Genomic DNA, 20,301 nt, shown 5'->3' with positions numbered 1-20,301 from the left:
TCTCTCGATACATTCGTTAGACTAATCGTCTGGACCTCTCGATGAATAACGTTTGAATCTTCAAATGATACTGATTACCCCTCGATTTTTTCTTCGCCTTCTCTGGGAGCCGACCCCCACTACGCTCGGATCACGCCATCGTTTGCGCCTATAATCGCGTATGTCACCTTTTTTGTGTGGATAAAATAACAGACTGAAGGCAAATCGACGTTTCTAGAACTCACTGCTTGATAAGAACTATGTGCTTCTCACTAACATTGTGTATATTTCACCGGTTATATAAAACGATCTGTCTGCGATACTGTAATACCACGAGTGACGGTTAGGAATACGATCATCATTGATAAATCTATGTAAGTTTTAAAAATTGGAGACATTGTTGCAATAAAAAGGCAGTTCCATCTGTCGATAATTAATAATCAATTTAAAATCGATCAAAATTAACTCACCTTTTCCAAATATATTATAAATTCATAGTCAATTAATGTTCGTAGTAAAAACTGTTGTATCTTTGAATGTGAAAGATATATCTTTCTTTTTTTCCATTGAATATAATTTCAATATTGGAAAAGTTTTATTGCAAACTCATGAAATTCAACCGCATAGTACAGTTTTTTTTGGTTCCGATAAATAAGTAACTGATTTCTGATTCAAAATAAGCAACTTACCACATATTCTCTCTTCTTTATTTGAACTCACCTACACAGTGAAAAATTTGAGAACGAGTAAGAAATCCGTAAAAACGGCTAGTCATAAATGTTTGTGGTCGAATAAACAGTGACATCATTCAGTAAGAAACGAATAGAATATGCATAATTGCTATCATACTCTGGTACTAGAAATCCTGATGTAATGCTGCTCGACAGCCAGCCTCTCGTATTCATTCTTTTCATTTTTTGCGTTTTTTCTTGTCACGTTCGAAAAAAAAAGTCAAGCCGAATAGTCATGAAACATTCAGTAATTGCACAAAAATCGGGATTCAAATGTTGCATTTATGTAGAGGTAAAAATGCTCCTATTTCTCGAAACTGAAATCTTAGACGTGTTGAACATAGAAAAGGATTACGCGAATCAAAGAGAAAGAGGGACTGAGAGTCAAAGCATTCAGGTAATGTTAAAGGCCCGCGATAAGCTGATACTTTTAACTAAAAAATCAAACTTTCTTATTTTTGATTTGTGATCGATGAAACTTTAACCAATATGTTTCTTACATTTTTCTGATTAAAATGACACCAAGCACGATATGATTTGGAGCATATTTGCCTACTTAATAAATGATAATTATATACATATCAATAAGTACATATAATTCAAATTATATCGTGTTTGATCTCATTTTAATCAGACAAATCGTACAGATATGTTAGTAAACGTTTAATTTTAAAAAAGTCAACAATAAAAAAGTTGTACTTTGGAATTGGTATCTGTATATATTGTATCAGCGATATCTGACATTCAATCATGTTACATTACTTAACCGCGACAAGCCGTCAACTTTCAAGGTGCATTAGGCGAACCTGTTCCTTTAGTAGGAATGACAACTGTGCAATTATGCAGAGAATCTTTTTGTGCAGTTGTGCAATCATCGAATATTTCCTATATGTCTGACTCGTAATTAACAAATGGCCAGTCCTGAGCATGTGCGTATTCTGGAATAATGTAACTTGTTTATTAATTTTGATAACCTATTAGTTAATCGGGGAAAGAGAGAACGAGAAAGTGGTAATCGAAACTTACGTAAATTATTTATTTTTGTCAGTTTTACTGGCAACTTTTTGCTCTGTTGACAAAAACGCAATATTAACGTCAATCAAATTTGATTGAAGAGTTAAACAACTCACGAGTTAAACAAATGTGACTGAGAGTAAGTTTAACGATAAAATTCAATTTAAATTGGTTTATTTCCTTTCTGTTGTTATAATTATCGTTCTAATTAACAAAGTGCTTACCGTTTTGTTCTGTATCCTGTTTGCGAACTTCGTTTTCTTATCATTTGTATTTTATAGGCTTTAATTAAGAGTGGCAGATTTCCATATATTATAATATCGCGAGCTATACTTCCTCTACTATGTAGATGTCACCATATACAAATCAAAATGATCATACAAAATTTAATATCTAATATTAAATATAGTTTTAACAAAAGATTATAAGCAAAACACCAATTCATGATTATTACAGTTCAAGATTCACACCATGAATGATTATTACAGTTCAAGATACCAAATATTTCTATAAAAGTGATTTTGTCCTCGAATAATTATAATCGTTGGATTGATTTTAATGTAGACTACACCGATGTATATCAAAATATATATAGTTCTATATAAAAGAAAGGTGGCAACCTTGATTATATGAAATTTTGAACTTAATTATACGAAAAATTGTGCTCCCTACAATACTTCAAGTCGTCTTAACAACACGTTTTTGTGTTACTGATATTTTCGATAATATCCAGCTATTACACTTTACGTTACGTTACGTATTTCGTAGATGTATTCTATGAGCATAACCAAACAAGAAATGTCATATAAAAATATTATTAAAAATGGTTACATACCAGGCTATCATAGTTATGGTTATCATAGTTACCAGTATAATGGTAGGTTTATAATCGATATGATCATTAACTGTTACATACTAATCGACAGTCAAAATTCTATCCATGTCCTATGTCATCTCTTTGAGTTCGTCTCATCTCGTTGAGATCTGAATGAGAAACATCAAGTATGAGTGAGATAGAGAGGAAGGTTCATCAGTTGATTCATATATCTAGCGTAAAATAATATTATGATTTGGAAAATAAGCCTAAAAAAATGTTTTTTGGTAGGAACTTTTCTCATTTTCATGTCTAGAATCGATCATATAAATATCCTTTACGTATTTTGTCTTATATAAATAGCTAAAAGCTGTAATAATTATAGCAATACTATGCTATAGTTGTAATCATAAATGCTGTTAATAATAAATCGAAAGACAAATTAAAACGTTTTATTTTACTTGAATATTTCTCTCATGTATACATATATTAAATATTTTTTCGTATGCTATTTGGGTTAAAATATTATATATTTACAATATTACGCGTAATATTATTATTAAATATTGTATGTAATATAATGTGTAATAGTTTTACCCTACATGATTCCACATTCTGGTTTTAACGTTTCTCACTTATGTCATCATAGATGTATATACATTTCCTTCAAGGTAGGACGATAATCGTAGTACAATCAGCCAGAAGGCCGTTCTCCATTAAAAAATAAGAAAACATAACATTTTTTCATTTGAGGCTTCGATTTCGAGAAAAATAAATTTCAATATGTATCATACGAGTATAAGATCAGTTCATAATTAAAAACTTTTAAATTCCATTTTCTGAAAAACGAGGTCTTAAATGGGAAAATTTTATTTTATATTTTCTACTTATTTTCACGTGTATAAAAACTTCCTTTGATTGTTTTCTCTTACCTAGTTGATATTTAATCAAATTAATTTTCAACAAATTTTCAAATTCGATTTTTTCTAAAACAAAGCGCTATAAGGAAGAATGTTATTCTACATTTTCGACTTATATTTTGTACCTGATTGTACTATAATTATCACTTCATTATGTGTACGATGAAATACAAATCTGATTTGTCATTTCTGGTAAACTAATAAAATATAAAAAAGAATAAACATTAGAATAATTAATTATATAAGTAAAGCGTGTTTATCTTTACATTAATCTCTACAGATATCTCTACAAGTACATACATACTTCGATTAATAATATCAGTTTCTTTTTGCACTAATAAAGGTTCTATTTGAATATTAATATTAATCATTTGAAATTATTTAATTTGATTTTATATTAATCGGATTTCTATAACCGATTTAATTGTAAGTACAGATGAACTTTATTTTATAATTAAATATGAATCATTGTAAAGTATAGGTTGTCCGAAAAGTTTCTTTCGTTTCATAAGATGATAATAAATGTACAACAATTTCTGTTTTATATTATTTTATTGAATTAAGTATGATCCATTTCGTTATATTTCTATTATTACGTTCGTGCATAATTCAATAAACTAATATAAAACAAAAAACATAGTGCGTTTATTATTTCCTTATAAAACGAAAGAAACTTTTCGAATAACCTAATATGACCAATAGTTGGTATAAATTTAAAAAATACATGAGATTTAATATATTGCATACTGATTTAAAAAAAATCTCTTAAAACAAAAATATGTGATTAAAATATAATACCTTTTCATGTTCACTTTTTTCAGATTCAATTATATAATTTAGTAATATGGATCTTTTAGCTATCATTGGCTTAATAACTATAATTTATAGTCTCATTTACATTATTTGCCCTTGGTTCCTTGATTGTGACTTACATCTTGCTATCTATGAAAAATTTGGCAAACCTGCAAGTAATAATTATGAATATTTTTCAAAAAAAGTATTTATGATATGCATTGTTAAGGTTTCTTTTTAAGTATATTTTTAACATTTTTGCTAGATACTTTAAGAGACAAAGTAGTATGGATAACAGGAGCATCAAGTGGAATTGGAGAACATCTTGCATATGTTTTGGCAGAGGCTGGATGCAAATTAATTTTGTCAGCACGAAGGGAAGCTGAATTGGAAAAAGTAAAAGTTAATTGCTTGCAAAGTAAATAAGTATTTGATAATAATAGTTATTATTTCTATTATTATAATATTCTATATTTATATTTTATATTATAATATTTAATTATATTATAATATAATTATAATATAATATAATTAAATTATAATTAATTATATTATTATTTATAATTATATTATAATATTTCTATTATTATAATTTCTATTATTAATTATCCTCATACCTTTGCACAAATTTAATATACTAATTCATTTATTTTTAGAAAATACAAATTTAAGAAGTTCAGACATTGAAGTGCTAGTTCTAAATATTTGTGATGTAAATGGTCATGAGTCAGCGCTTAATAATATCATCACTAAATTTGGCAAAGTAAATACATATTTTATTATTGTGATCATCTATTACATTATACTTTAATTATACACTAAATCAATTTTAGTTGGATATACTTGTAAATAATGCAGGACGATCACAACGAGCATTATGGGAGAATATTGACATATCCGTTGACAAAGAAATGTTTGACTTGAATGTATTTTCACCAATAGCTTTATCTAGATTAGTAGCAAAATATTTTTTCAAAGTAGGTGCAGGTCATTTTGTATTCACTTCAAGCATTGCTGGTGTTACGGCATCACCATTTTCTGCTACATATTGTGCAAATAAATTTGCATTACATGTGCGTATAATACTTTAATTATAATCGTATAATCGCTAATCTATCTGTATATATATAAAATATTTATTATACACAGGGTTATTGTAAAACTTTTGCTTTAGAAAAAATTGATAAAAATATACCAATTACAATTGTATGTCCAGGGCCAGTATGTACTAATTTTTTGATGGAAGCATTCACTGATAAAAGTGGTGAAGTATGTATGTATTGTTAAGTATAATGTATTGACATTATTAACTATTTATAGTTCTTTTTCGTGTATCTCTACTTTATAGAAATATGGAGAAAATGTGAAAGAAGATCCAGCAAATAAAGTGAGTGTAGAACGTTGTGCTACACTGATGGGAATTGCAATAGCAAACAAGCTTTCTGAAGTGTGGATTTGCAAACCACTTATATTACAGCTGGTATACCTTGGAATTTATTATCCAAATATTGGATTATGGTATGTTACTTTAGATTTACCAAAATTTCTATTTAGATATTTTATAAAATTATTTTATGTTTTAGGATAATAAAGTATCTGGGAGCAAAATTTATGCATCGTTTGAGAGATAATGAAACAACTATTAAAACAAATACAAAAGAAACACAATAAATATACATTTTTTTTTATACTTCAATATACATTATATATTATGTTGTTTTCATTCAACTCATTTCTGATTCACTAATTTAATATTGTAGCTTTGTGCAACTTTTAACTTTGTCATATTTACTATATAAATTCAATAAAAACAATATTTTCATAATTAAAAACTTTACTTATAAAATTTTTACACATTGATAGTATTCGATCAGAAATCATATTTTATCCCTTGCAAGCATTTCATTCTTATATTTCTTGCCTCTCATTACTGCTTCCTTAAATAATTTGCAATACAACTCTATGGCGCAAGGTGTGTCATCATTTCCAGGAACTGGATATGTTATAAGTTTAGGATCGCAATTTGTGTCTACAATACCAATTGTTGGAATACACATTTTAGCTGCATGGATCACTGCTGTGTGTTGTTCAACAACAGACTGCATGGTATTCAAAAATATACACAAATCTGGCAATCTAGTAACAGCTCCAAATTCACATTTGGTATTTGTAAATGTTCCAGGCTTCCAAAATCTTGTATGAGCATACTCTTGACATTGCTTTGCAGTCTCTTCTACAAGATAAGAAATTTGAGAATTTCTTGCTATGAACAAAATTATTCCATTTCTGGAAGCTATGTGGGCTGTAAAATTTAATGCTTGTCGTAAAAGTTCAGCGGTTTGATCTAAATCGATTATTAAGTGACCTAGCCTAGATCCGAATATAAAAGGTCTCATATGATCATTTAAAGAACCTTCTTTGTGACCAAAATGTACTCTTGCATCAAACAAGTCTTTGACAGTAAACATATCATAAACATGAAAAAAATCTGGATGACTCAATGGATTTATATCTTCTAGACTCTCTGTGTTTGAAACTGAAATATATAAATTTATATTTTATTCAGAAAAAAAATAAAAACAAGTATGTAAGATATAAAAATTTTACCATCTTTAATTTCTTGTTGCAGCTCAGGTTTTGTGGATAATTTATGCTTTGAGCAATATGTGAGTAATGGTCGCAAAACACTCCAATCTCTCCATACTGTAATAAACAACATGCTTAAAGTTTACAATAACTTGAAGAAACATTTAAACAATAAAAAAGTGAATGAGAGGAAGAGAGAGATATTTACGTTTAGATGAAATTGTTCGTGTAACAATAGAAGTCATTGCGTATACTTTTAATTTTCTATACTATCGACAGATAATTATGTCATGTACATTTATTGCTAAAACAGACTTATTTAAATCTTTTTCTATGCCATAGGTTAAGAAGCTTCACTGCTGTTAAAATTAAATAAATGAAATTTATTTTCTTTAATATTTAAATCGGAAGTCGATATAAATGCAATACATATTTTATTAATTACATTCAGATTATGTTACTTATATTTTTTATCATTAATTTCGGCACATTGATCTAATATATAGAAGTATATATAGAAATATTCCTATGTAATTTCATATATCTATGTACACAAAAAAGAACTAGTTTCAACTTCGCACACCAGTTCACGATACATATGTATTACTACGATATATGTATGTATAGGGTGAACCAGTTAAATAAACACGGTTTTCCTAAATATCTACCATATTTGTTGTGCTATGAAAAGTATTCTCAGCACGAAGATACTATATTCCAAAACCAACATGCAGCAATGGAAATAGTTCTTTTTCTAATTTGCGGGCCAATTAGAAAATACTATCACCACCTAGTTGTAAAGAGTTGGAACTAATCTTTTTATGAGAAAATTACAAAGGTGTATTCTTGAACTATTCAGGAATTAAGTTAAGCTTTCTCTCAGAAATATTCTCTGTATAATATTATTCCGATTCCGTACGTAATTAATTCATTACATAGAATTGGCGTAAAATGCCATATCTTATGTCAAAAACTAGCACTCTCTATCAATTAAAAATTTTGTTCCATGTTACAACCACTGACTCGCTGGTAGAAGGCGTCACGGTGCACAAAATAAAGCATTTTACATTAGTTGCATATAATTAATAAATTACATAGGACATCTAAGCTGTGCTGTGGTTGGAAGATGTAACGGTATAAATCAGAATATTTGAAAAGGAAGACTAACGAAATGCATGCGAATGAGACTGCAGCATCTGAGAATAAGAAAATAGTATGATGAAATAAAGCAGTTCCCGAATAACTCCATCCTTCGGCAAATTTGTAAATTATTGTCATGAAGCAGAAAATAAACTAATACCAATCAATAGAAAATCGGAATGATATTATACATGAAACATTTTTAAGAGTTAAAGGCTTAATTTAATTCCTGAATAGTTCAAGAATTTACCTTACAGACCGAAAAATTTGTTTTTTATTTTCCTTATAAAGATATAATTATAAAGATATACTATAATTTTTCCATCGCTAGGTGATTATAGTGCTTCATGATCCACCAATCGGACGACTTTAAATTTGCTTATGATTAAGAAATCAATCTTAATTAATTTCTTAAGTTCTAAGCTTTTCTAAGATCTCAAATCTATATTATATTTCGTCTATGGTGTTATTGCTGTTTAAGCCATTTTGCGATAATATGTTATTTCTTAATATTGAAATTTTTAAATATATTTCTGTCTTGTAACGTATTTCATATAAATCAGACAAAAGTGTTTGAAGTACTTTTAATAAGACATCTACAGGAAAGTTTTATGCAACTTTTAATAAATGGTACACATCCAATGTGTTTATGTATGAATTTGTAATTTGTCATATAAAACGTATGATATTGTGATGAAAATGAGCGGCGAAGATGATTGGGACGTAGAACGATATAAGACAGAACATGAATGTGACGAACATTGGGAACTTAGACGCAAATTTCTTTTAGCCCATAAGGATAAATTTCCGGAAGATGAACTTGTGTGTTTAGCTCAAGTATTTACAAACGTGGAATTGCTTGGATGCAGGTAGTGTCGTATCTAAAATATGATATCTATGTTTTATTAATTTACAGTTTGTTTTATTATATGTTTGTATATTGTAACTCACAAAAATATTCAAACCCGTAGAAATCTTTTATAAGTGTATTATACCTGTTATATGAAACATTTGCAAACTTCATTAACACTGTAAATGAGACTTGAGTATCATGATTATGTTGATAAAATTTCAAACAAATTTGGAAATATACATAGATGCTACAAGATACAAGTATGAATTTTGCAAAAATTATACAAGTATTTAAATAGGCAATTATTTATTGTATTAATAAGTCACAGTATTTAATGGGATCTATTTAGATATATCTAAGATGGCTATTCGTGCTGCATACTAATTTTTTATCAATATATGTTCTCATTAAATATATTGTATAATCTGTTCAATGAGATAAAGCAATAGACATAAACAAAATGTATTTGCTGTGGGTGCATTTATTAGCTGCCAATCGAATGTCATTGGTTAGCTCAAGTATTTTTATGAGTAGTTTTACATATATTCTAATAACATTTACTTTTAGGTATCCTAAAGAGACGATGCAATTAATTGCAGAATTAGCTCAAGATATTGTTGGTGAATATAGAGAAAAACGAAAAATTAAACTGCAAAGAACAGTTGTGAAAGCTTCGGATGCTGCTAGTTCAAAGGTTAAAGGTATATCTAAGAGCTGTGAGTTCTACCGTGCGATGAGTATGAAATAAGCGTAAGAAAATCTGTCCTTTAAGTGCATTTTTTAAAGAATAATTTTTTAGGAAGAATTGCTTCAACAACGTCATCCGATACAACCAAAACATCAACACAATTACAAAACACAAAGTTGTCACATAATTTATCATCTAATAAAGTACCTGTGAAACGAAGGAAATTAGAGGAGGCTCCATTTGGCAATATTGTTATAATAGAAAGGGTTGGAGATATACCACAAAATATACTTACTAATGCAGTCAGTATGTCAGGTGGAAATTTAGAATGGAAATTTGATAAAATTAAGGACTCTTAGTATGTATACAGTATACATATATATATCTTTTCCTTTCCTTTCTTTTTTCTTGTTCCTCAGGATTATCTTCTTATTTCTTTCTTTTTCTTTTATAGTAAATGTTATATTTTTATAAATTCAAAACTGTTAGCGGAAGCTTATAGTTCTAACCAAAAGTCAGCGAAGAAAGAAGCATCCATTTTTGGATTACATGAACTACAGAAGCATTATTATACGATTAAGGTTTATAAAAAAGATTCATTTTTATTTTCATATATATTGAGCTGCTACTAAAGCTTTATTTTAATGTTTAGATTAAACACAATATAAATAGGAATGCTAATGTAACTGCAACGACAATGACTAAGAGTACATCGAAAGATGACACTATCTCTGATGACAATATTGGAAGAAAATTAATGAAATTAATGGGTTGGACGGGTGGTGGTCTTGGTAAATCACAACAGGGAATAGTAGAACCTGTTATGTAAGTTTAATCTTCATTTTGTTTTGTAAAACATTTTAAAAATATTACTTTTATATCTACAGGATTCAACAGCAAATGAGTAGGGAAGGTCTCGGATTAAAGCAAAATTCTTGCTCTGCAAAAGATTTAAGAAATAAATGTAAAGACATCATGAGAAAGTACCTTTCAGGTGACATGAGAAATGATCTAGTATTTTCTGTTGATTTTACAAGTGATGAAAGAGCAATAATCCATCAGTAAGTGCGTTAATGCAATTTTTCGAAATAATCAGATGGATTAAAAATATTAAGTATGCATTCCAATTTTTTTATAGGATTGCAAGACAACTCGGTTTAAGATCGCATAGTTATGGTCCCAAAAATGAGCGAACATTAATAGTTTCCCAAAAAATAGACCCACAAGACTTAGTCGAGGAACTAAAAAATTTTAGGGGTAATACTAACAAATATCAGTTAATAGAGCCAACTGGACTGTAAATAAAATAATAAACTTATCTTTCTATACATCATATAAATTTTATGTTTAGATATAAATACCAGTTGCAATAAATCTATGTATTTTATGAAAATTAAACTGAAATACATAATTCAAAGCATACATTATACTAATACTGTTAATATTATTTTTATATTTAATTTTTATTATATAAACTGATTATTCAAATAAAATATTCCATCAAAGAAATTAAATCTAAAATATTTTGTTGCTTTATTTATTACGTAATAGGTAATTTTCTAAGAGTGTTTTTACAGTTGGGAAAAATATTACTTGCTATTGCACAACTCCATGAAATTCTGATTCTCTGAATGCATCCTCTTTCTCAAAAAATGTTCCTTGGATCAATTTTGATTTCGATGTTCATTCAGTAGAAAAAAGAAGTTTTTATGAAAGCAGAAATAGAATTAATTTAATGGTTACAATAATTACGAAAGATATATATGTATGTGGTCAGGTACAATTTCAATTTCGTGAAATAAAACTGAAGAAACGTTTACTTTATTTAATGATGTTCGCGCGCTGAACTTATTTCCAAGAACAATGTATTTTGTTTTAATTAATAGAAGTACAAAACTTTAAGAAGCAAGGTCGCTTACAAGTGTACGGTACGTCGCAGTTGCCGTATAATAAGAATGCTTTGGCAGTAGAACAATCAGAAGTCGAAAGTAACATAGATACAAAGGCGTGTGATTTTTTTTTTTATTACATTATCACATTCTTTAAATCTCGATAACTAAGATGGTCAAAGTGTTATTATATGTATACGTGTATGCGCTGTACACCTCATCGACTGGCAGAAACATCCGATAATGCTTGTTCACGCTACGTTACATATTTTGCGAACAAAAACTCCATTAAAAAAAATATTCTATTTTTTCAATTTTAAATATTCTCTGCACTAATTGAAAATGCAACATTCCTTTTTTCATTTTATATGGTAATCCTTTTAATTGAATATTATGGACGGATTATGTAGATATGTTCTGTTACAATGGTTTACAATTTGTCTAATATGCTTTATTAAAATAAATCCTACATTCAATTAAACTACTATTAGTAAAACTGTACTATACTGATTAATAAAAATATCATAGAATAATATAATGACAAATATATATGTATATCTAGTACTTAAAATACATTATTAACGAAACACAGATGAAACGTGATGGATTGTCTTTGGTTTAAATCATATGGAAGAAGCAAATTGATGATTATTCGCTGTAAAGAATAGAGAGAAGACGTGGCATGTACAAGCATTTTAGAGCCCGTCGCTTGAAAGCGATGGAAATATACCGCGCCGCACATTGTACGTGTTGAATTTATTAATTTCAATTACCACCGGAGATGAACGGTCTTATCTTAAATATAACACGTCAAAATTGAGGATAAAAGGGAAAGGAGGAGAGGAGAGGGTTTAGAAAGGATCAAGGCGTTCACGAAGCGGAGATTCGAAGCGCCTTGGTCCTTTAAAAGAAGTCTCGATACCTAAAGCTTACACAAACTTCCCTCGGGATTTTGTCTTCGGTCCAGGCCCTACTTTGGACCGTAATTGACATCTAGAGGGAATGTTACACATCTCTCTTTTCATTATTTTTTCTTCGCTTTTCTTTTATATATCAAAATAATATATATCTACTATCTGATAAAAGTGACTCCTCTGTTGATACGTAATTATATATATAGACTTATTTATCATTAATTAGAAGATATATTATTGGTTGACTAGAAGATATTACGCTTAATAGATAGAGATGCATTTCATCACTATACTGAAGTCTCTCCAGAGTGAAGCCACGTTTAATCGTTCTCCGTTTTATTTGATATGTATTTATAGTTTCGAAATTTCACAAGGGAACTTTATCGTTAAAACTCGTGAATTATTCATTTTCAAATCCTAAAAAGACTAAAATAGAGAACTGGCTTTCAGAGAGAATTCGGCATTCATCTCCAAATTAGATTACTGATATGTATCTATATTGATATGTTGTGTTGCGTTACCGTAATGAAAATATTAATACATCATAGCATTGTATACTTGTTTCTTCATCATCATCATCATCATCGTCACCTTCATATTCTTAAGTAAAGGACGCGTTATACCCTGAAGGAACGCGATACGATGCTCGATTTGTACCTGCTTCGCTTCTCATGTTTAAAATAGATATAATATATGTATATGTAGATTTTTATATACATATACGTGTATAGGTGTGTACATGTACATGTATGTATAATTGTATGTATTCTTTGATATAAATGATTTGTATATTTATACTGTACTAAAGATCAATTGTTTGAGTAGCAAGAAATTTATATTCCTCTATAACGTGACTCATAAATTAAATTAACAGAAACGTAATTAATCGAGATAATCTTTTTGTCCTTTTGCATTGATTTTTCTCTTAATGAAGTCAGAATTTATATCTTGTGTCGCAGTAGCATTCTAACAGAAACAGTCGATAATATAACATAACAGTCGATATAGATCGCATGTAGGTAGAAAAATCGATTCAAAGTCCTTCCGATTGTTGGAGGTTTTTGCATCGATCTTCCCGTATTACATATTACACCAACGAAAGAGCATGTCAAAACGCGTGTGTTTTACAATACTACAAGATACACGATTAAATCATACTGAACGGTTTAACAAAATATCTTTAGATGCGAATCAGGCTTGTCTACGTATTTCCGTTCGGTCCGTATCGACGAGGATTAATCGTATACAAGCATTTCATTCGTTGGTAAAACCAACGGTAACTATTATACTCTATAGAAAGAGATACTTACAGATTCTTAATCATGTTCTAATCATTCCCTTGTACTTCAAGTATCAAAGCAACTTCTCTCGAGTATATATTGGAAGAGGTATTATTTGACATTTTTCTGATTGTCCCTCACTTACTTATCTGTGGGTAATAGTATATCTTGTAATGTTCTGTGAAATATTAATTAATCTAAATGTTAGCCAAAGAGATACTGGTGCAAAATCTAGAAACATCTCAACCTCGATACGACAAGAAACTGAAATCCGTAGAAGGACCTTTATATGTGGTACTGTACCAGCAGTAATTATCCGGTTTCATAAGCATGTAGAAATGCAATAGATAACGTGTATGCACGGGCGCGCGCGCGCGCGCGCGTGTGTGTGTGTGCGTGTGTGTGTGTGTATATTGTACACAAAAATTTCTGTAGCGAAAAACACATGCAGTGTTCCAGCCGCTAGACAGGTCTTACATCATGCATGAGTTTATGTACGTCATTATCTCCAATATCACGAATATTAGCCACCAAAGCACAGCTTCGGTAATGTAATAAAATACGAGTAGAATGGGAGTCTGACAATGTTGTAAAATCAAATTCCATTAATTATTCGTTTCTTGTATGCTGCGCCAGGCACGAAATTACAAAAGCAAAAGTAAATCTTCAAACCCGTTCCTAGTTTGGATCTTTCTGAAATTGTTAATTACTAATTAGAATATTACATACATATCGTTAAAACGAAATAAATTAATCTATAAACGAAATATCTAAACGTTTCCTCTCTTTGTGTTCATATAGTTCTTCGTGTCTCGAATGACGATTGCATGTCGACGACGTCATGTTAGTCACGGAACCAAAGCGACAATTAATTAGTATCGATCGTAGATTACATGACGTCGAATAGAATGTTCCAGTAAAATATATATACTTAATGGGATTGGTAATCACAAAGCTCTCGTATCGCCTCCATACGCGACCATCCTATTCATCGTCAAACATTGCCATCATTTCTTTAATTCGTCTTTCTTGTTTTTAATTCTACGTAATATGTGTAAAAAGTAGAACGTTTATCGGAGTAAAACGCGTGCCCATTGCAGCGCGAAAATGAGTGACGTTGCATCGATAAAGGTGCACAGATATACAAACATCGACCCTTGACATTTAAGGAAAGTTTAAACATTCAGTACTCCCATGCCTCTCGGTAACGATAGATATCTTCCCAACTTATCTCGGTGCTCACTCAACGTGTTTTTTGAAAAGTAAGGAGAGCAGTAAGATGACACCGAAAGAAAGCGACAAGGAAACTTGAAATGGTGGAAGAGGAGAAGAAAAGGGATGGAAAAAAGAAGGAAAGAAGTAGGGGGCGATCATTTCGCAAAGGAGACTTGCCAAAGAATCTTTCAAAGCGATAGGATAGTGCGATTGTAATACGATACAGCCAATGTTATAGCGCCTCCGCCGTGACGTTCCAAGAAAATGCCAATTCAGTCGAGAAAACCGGTTTTGACGAGCTTTTCCAGGAAAAACTTCACGTCCCCCAGCTCTGAGTCCTTGATACCGATTGATTTCAACATGCCTAAATCACCATTCTCCACCGCCATAAACACAGAGCGCAAGTGTTCCAAATCAGAGCGCATTAGATGCAAGGCTGCACCAAAATCTTCGATCGTCTGAGATTCTACGAATTAGAATTTATCTTTTCTCAAATTTAATGCTCTAAATTAATCTTAGATCGATTTATCTTTATGAGAATTATAGTAATTACCAGAAAGCGCTATAGCAACTGTATTCACGCCACCAAGAGGCTTTAGCGTATCCCGTGCCTTCGTTCCAAACAATTTCTCGAGATAATTTGGACCGTGACTTGCCAACAACGACTGCAGGAAACTAGCAGTCTCCTCTACCGGTGGTCTTTTTGCTAAAACAAGCAACACAACGTTTCACCCAAACATTACACGAATATACGTAACATTTGTTAACATTAATCCTGGTTCTTTCTTCAACTACATATACAACTCTATACAAATTATACAAATTTATATCTATATCTACATATCACAGTAATTATTTCCTACTTATACAACTTTATAGCTAGGGAACAGAGAATCGATGTTGGAACTCAAAAGATAATAGGTTCGATCTAGTGATCATATAGTCTGTTAATAGATAGGCAGCCGGACAGTAGTTAGGGACGAATATAATTCAGACGTCTGATACACCCGAAACTCGATACGTTTCTGCCATATGGAAACTTCCTCGTAACCTTGTTCCTATTTCATTGTTGCATGAGATGAGTTCCCTGAACTAGTCTCCTCTGTTTAATAGAAGTTGTAATCTTTTCTTTAACGGGAAATTAGCAACATTCTATCTGTTAACACTAAAAGAAAATAGCGAAAGAGAAAGAAAGAAGATAGAGAAATAAAATAATGTTTTAATAGGAAACAAAGAAATATGTTTAAATGAATACAAGATCAAAAAGGTTATTACGTATAGACGGTAATAGAATCAATTAAGGGACAGGAAATTTTACCAGCTGTGCATAAACGTGAATCTTCGTCGTATCCATCTTGACAGTCGGGAGCTCCGTCACAGAGATACTGAATCGAGATACATATACCGTCCCCTGGACACTTGAATGGCTCGTAGGGACGACAAGCATCTCCTGTAACATTGAATTATCACTAAAATAATAATAATAAGAATAATGATTTTTTTTATTTTTGTAACTATTTTATACCTGTTATCATAAAACTTTTATTTTGTAAAATATGTAATATACGTACATAAGATACATAAATTGTATAGTATAATATATATGAAATTTATATCAGATACAATGGTTCACAAAAGTATTAGGACAATTACCATAAAAAATTTTTACGTATATATTATATATTATAAAACATTTTGAAATTTCATTAGTACTGTACTGAGATACGACAATCACAATTATATTAGTAAAATTTCAACAAATCTAGAAATATATATAGAGAATACAAGATACATACGTTTCTGCCATATATTCGTAAAATATGTTTACAAGTGTTCCAATACTTTTGTGAGAAACTGTACATGCCTGTTTCGTGTCGCGTGCGATTCGTGTTGAATATCACATATACATACATATAATCATATACAAGAGCACGCGCGTATATGATTGTCAGTGTGCGCGTGTGCATTAACTTTGTAAGTGGCAATGCCCAAATTAGAATACATAGTCACCAATAATTGGTGGTTGCCAGGGCGGCTGATATTGACCGAGCAATATAACATGTATTATTTAACCCTGCTATAATTTTCGAATCTTTACATCCAAACAGAAAGTATCATTCTAACGTTCCAAGAGAAACATTAATGTAAAATTAAAATAATAAATTACGTGTATTAGCTGTATATATTTTTGAAATATTTTTTACTGAAATTAAAAAATTTGTTAACGATACGAAAAAACCATCCAAAGTTAAAATTGATCTAATTCTTTTACGTTCTTCCTCTCATTTTCGACCCAATTGCATTTTTCTAACGTTAAAAGATATGCCAAATTTAAATCAAATATGAACAAATTCTTATTGGTATGCATGATTTCCCGCTTCACGTTTTTTTAGAATATTAGAATTCCTTTCTGCTTGTTGAAATATGAATAAGATTGAAATATGAAAATTTAAGGATCGCAGCAAAACTTGATAAAAAATCGCTTTATTGGAAAATAAGGGTACGTGCAAATGTGTATGTACATACTTTTCGCAGCCACTGTAAGTTGCAGAAACGACGTAATTCGAGTTCGCAACAAGTTGTTAACTACGAGGAACTTCACGCTGTTTATTGCTCAAAGGAATTTGCCATTGATAAAGTAACGCTTATTGCTGGCGTCGATTACCACGTTGCGTTGAATAAACCACGGACAGAGGCCGTGTCACGAAGATGAATCGTGATGCGCTTAATGTACCACGTGGATTCAAATTGCCACTTCAATGTTGTTATCCATCGACACAATGGGCCGTCGTATCAAGATTAAAATGTACACGGTATGTATTGTAGAGTTTGGGTAAATGGTAGATATTACTTTACAAAGAAAATGGATCATTATCGATATCTATTTTATACGTACGTTCGTGAATCGTTCTAACTATTATATACGGATGAAGAAATGGCTGGAATTCTGCTTATCTGTATTTCGTTTATACGAACAAGTTAATTTGTAGTTGCTATGGTTGAGAATATCTTGTAACGAACATACATATGCACTTATTTGTTTTTGTCGAAACTAGATTATGGAAAGAACAATTGAATATGATACAGAGGCAACTCAATGAAGCTCAACTTCGGTTTTTTAAATATTAGATCTATTATAGGAACTACATAACGACAGATGAAAGGAACATCATAGGAATTGTTTTATAGTTTGATATGCTCGGATAAACGGAATTCTTCCAAAATCTTCTCTTTTTAATTTTTTAATATTCGGAGTATATCTCATTTTCACTTCTCGTTACGCGATACTATATGATCCGATTCGAGATATGACAGTTGCAACCGGTAATGAAAATTCTTTACGGTCGTGTTTGAAAACATGGGTCCATAACACCTATTTTTCCATATACATAAATGTGCAAAACTAGTTATATAAAGCAAACAACACGTAAAATAAACTATATAGCTAGTTATTGACTACTATAAATTCTATGGACTAAACAAAGCTGTAACTCTAATGAAATGTGTTGACTAAGAAAATCAAGGTTGCATATGTCTACGATTATTGGGAAACTCGAAAAACGGCCACGATTATTCGCTTACCTGTACGTTTGGTATTGAAGTGACCATAAAATCGACTTAAGTCGATCGCCATGACAGCACGGGGGAAAATAACGCAAGCACTCAGGGCGAGGCTAAGCGCAGCCACGCTAGTGCAGAACCTCTGAACCATTCTCAGCAGACAGACGGTTAGACTATACTCTCAAGAGACGAATGTGTTTCACTTCGCGACCTTCCCTTTTGGTTGTAACCCTGAGTACAGGAACACAGATGAACTACCCTCTATTAACAAGAGAACAAGTCAGACTTCTTCGCTTCTTTCTCCAGCTGCGAGATACCGTACAATATGCTGTAATCAAAGTGACGATCGTTGACGAAACACTGACCCCTTCAAATAGAACAGATACACGTACGCAAAGAAGGATACTTTATTCCGCTTCACTTTTTCTTCCTCTCTTTTGACTTTTTCTAATTTTCACAGCCACCCACCGTCTCTTTTCGACACCGAGTGGCTGGCGCGTGACGCGGGGTGCACAAGCACTGTGAACACACCTGCGTATATACCATATACCATACATCCCATACCAACTACATATTATACCCCCTCACCCCACTACCCTTTACAATCACAAGCTAGGTAGTGGGGAGTACGCAGGAAGGCGTTCGACCAATCACACAACAGGTCTCGCTGGCCGCGACCAATCGAAATCAGCGAAATCGAACGTTCTACCCTGGAACACCTACGCGACCCTTTTCTACCACGTCGCATCGATTTCAACTCCCTTGTACCCGTACGTAACTTTCGTTTATCGTCGTTATAACGTTGCGTTTACGCCAGCAGAACAGCATGGCTACCACTACTGCCACCCTTGGGAACCGGGGTATATAAACGTTCATGGAATTTTTAGGAATGTAATACCGTTTAATGGAATTAACACGCAACCCATAACAACTCCTCGAAATTTCGTCGTCCATGAACCAATCTTCCTACCCTGACACCTACGTTTCTCCTTTATTTCACGAATCGCTTATGTGCGTGATAGTAGCAGACGTAGCTTTGAAATTTGCTAAGATAAATATTAAACATTAACTAGAATTAAAGATACATATATGAAAATTTAAGAAGGGATACGAAAAGAATTTAATAGTTCTAACTATTCTTTTTTTTCGTATCTTGAATGGATTAAATAAATTTTATTTGTATTATTCATATAAATTATGTATAGATATAAAATTCTGGCGCATTTAAAGGACAAAGACTTTCACAAAATTAAGATTGTAAGAATTAGTGAAACAGTAAATCACTGTTCAGCCTGCTATAATGTAATATGTAATGTATCTGTATGATTATTATGCATATGTATGATGTATGATATATATATACATACATATATATATATATTTTTTTTATTATATTTTTTATAATACAAACATATATATATAAATTTATACATACAATATCAAATATGACTTGTTAAAGGACAAATTATTATATACTTTTATTATTTAAAAGATTATATTAGATTATATGTAATAATCTATGTAATACAAATATGTAATACAGAGTATCTTTCAGTTATAAAGTGAAACACATTGTGCATAATGATTATATTTATGAAGGAAAAAGTTATAAATTATGATCGTAAAAGAAATTTAAAAAACAAAATATGGTTTACTGAGAATGGCTGTTTTAACGTGGTTCTTGACTGGAGTTACGTATCTCCCTCAGTAGAAGAGGTCAACTATAATGTAGCCTCCGTAGTTTATAAGTATTAAATCTTGATCATGAAAGATCTTTTTACTTCCAAGAAAATATCCTAAAATTGTAGCAGATCTTTCATTAAAATATTTAAATAAAGTTAACCTTTTGTTTACTATGTAAATTACAAATACATACATATATCATTTTTAAATAACTCGTATAACGATTTAGAGTTTCTCCATAT

General features: G+C 30.9%; 4 protein-coding genes across 11 annotated transcripts; 2 read left to right on the top strand and 2 right to left on the bottom strand.

The window, feature by feature from the left end:
* The first annotated feature begins 119 nt into the window (after positions 1–119).
* Positions 120–6,082, top strand: LOC126918114 (dehydrogenase/reductase SDR family member 7). 4 transcript variants are annotated; one of them, XM_050725758.1, is made up of 8 exons: positions 120–353; positions 4,280–4,426; positions 4,516–4,668; positions 4,907–5,013; positions 5,084–5,323; positions 5,400–5,519; positions 5,599–5,768; positions 5,834–6,082. In XM_050725758.1, the coding sequence occupies exons 2-8, from the start codon at positions 4,303–4,305 to the stop codon at positions 5,919–5,921; spliced, it is 1,002 nt and encodes a 333-aa protein (XP_050581715.1). In that variant the 5' UTR covers positions 120–353; positions 4,280–4,302; the 3' UTR covers positions 5,922–6,082. The 4 variants fall into 4 exon arrangements, with proteins under 4 accessions (XP_050581715.1, XP_050581718.1, XP_050581716.1 ...); XM_050725761.1 differs by lacking the exon at positions 120–353 and adding an exon at positions 1,463–1,639; XM_050725759.1 differs by lacking the exon at positions 120–353 and adding an exon at positions 1,726–1,863.
* Positions 6,067–7,498, bottom strand: LOC126918119 (28S ribosomal protein S2, mitochondrial). Of its 2 annotated transcripts, XM_050725769.1 has the most exons (4): positions 7,282–7,498; positions 7,045–7,195; positions 6,858–6,953; positions 6,067–6,786 (listed from the first exon to the last, which is right to left on the bottom strand). In XM_050725769.1, the coding sequence occupies exons 2-4, from the start codon at positions 7,079–7,081 to the stop codon at positions 6,128–6,130; spliced, it is 792 nt and encodes a 263-aa protein (XP_050581726.1). In that variant the 5' UTR covers positions 7,082–7,195; positions 7,282–7,498; the 3' UTR covers positions 6,067–6,127. The 2 variants fall into 2 exon arrangements, with proteins under 2 accessions (XP_050581726.1, XP_050581725.1); XM_050725768.1 differs by having other exon boundaries at positions 7,045–7,498.
* Positions 7,499–8,361: 863 nt separating this feature from the next.
* Positions 8,362–11,038, top strand: LOC126918109 (NF-kappa-B-repressing factor). The gene is made up of 7 exons (XM_050725746.1): positions 8,362–8,845; positions 9,397–9,530; positions 9,629–9,875; positions 9,972–10,098; positions 10,170–10,342; positions 10,405–10,578; positions 10,656–11,038. The coding sequence occupies exons 1-7, from the start codon at positions 8,670–8,672 to the stop codon at positions 10,816–10,818; spliced, it is 1,194 nt and encodes a 397-aa protein (XP_050581703.1). The 5' UTR covers positions 8,362–8,669; the 3' UTR covers positions 10,819–11,038.
* Positions 11,039–11,316: 278 nt separating this feature from the next.
* Positions 11,317–18,927, bottom strand: LOC126918120 (prohormone-4). 4 transcript variants are annotated; one of them, XM_050725771.1, is made up of 5 exons: positions 18,769–18,927; positions 18,398–18,704; positions 16,134–16,265; positions 15,369–15,521; positions 11,317–15,281 (listed from the first exon to the last, which is right to left on the bottom strand). In XM_050725771.1, exons 2-5 carry the CDS (start codon positions 18,525–18,527, stop codon positions 15,088–15,090), a joined length of 609 nt encoding a protein of 202 aa, XP_050581728.1. In that variant the 5' UTR covers positions 18,528–18,704; positions 18,769–18,927; the 3' UTR covers positions 11,317–15,087. The 4 variants fall into 4 exon arrangements, with proteins under 4 accessions (XP_050581728.1, XP_050581730.1, XP_050581729.1 ...); XM_050725773.1 differs by having other exon boundaries at positions 18,783–18,926; XM_050725772.1 differs by having other exon boundaries at positions 18,398–18,637; positions 18,699–18,920.
* Between the last annotated feature and the right edge of the window lie 1,374 nt (positions 18,928–20,301).

The sequence above is a fragment of the Bombus affinis genome, chromosome 6, assembly GCF_024516045.1.
Source record: "Bombus affinis isolate iyBomAffi1 chromosome 6, iyBomAffi1.2, whole genome shotgun sequence".
Taxonomy (NCBI): domain Eukaryota; kingdom Metazoa; phylum Arthropoda; class Insecta; order Hymenoptera; family Apidae; genus Bombus; species Bombus affinis.
Note: the sequence above shows the minus strand (reverse complement) of the source record. Positions and strands in the feature narration are given on the sequence as shown.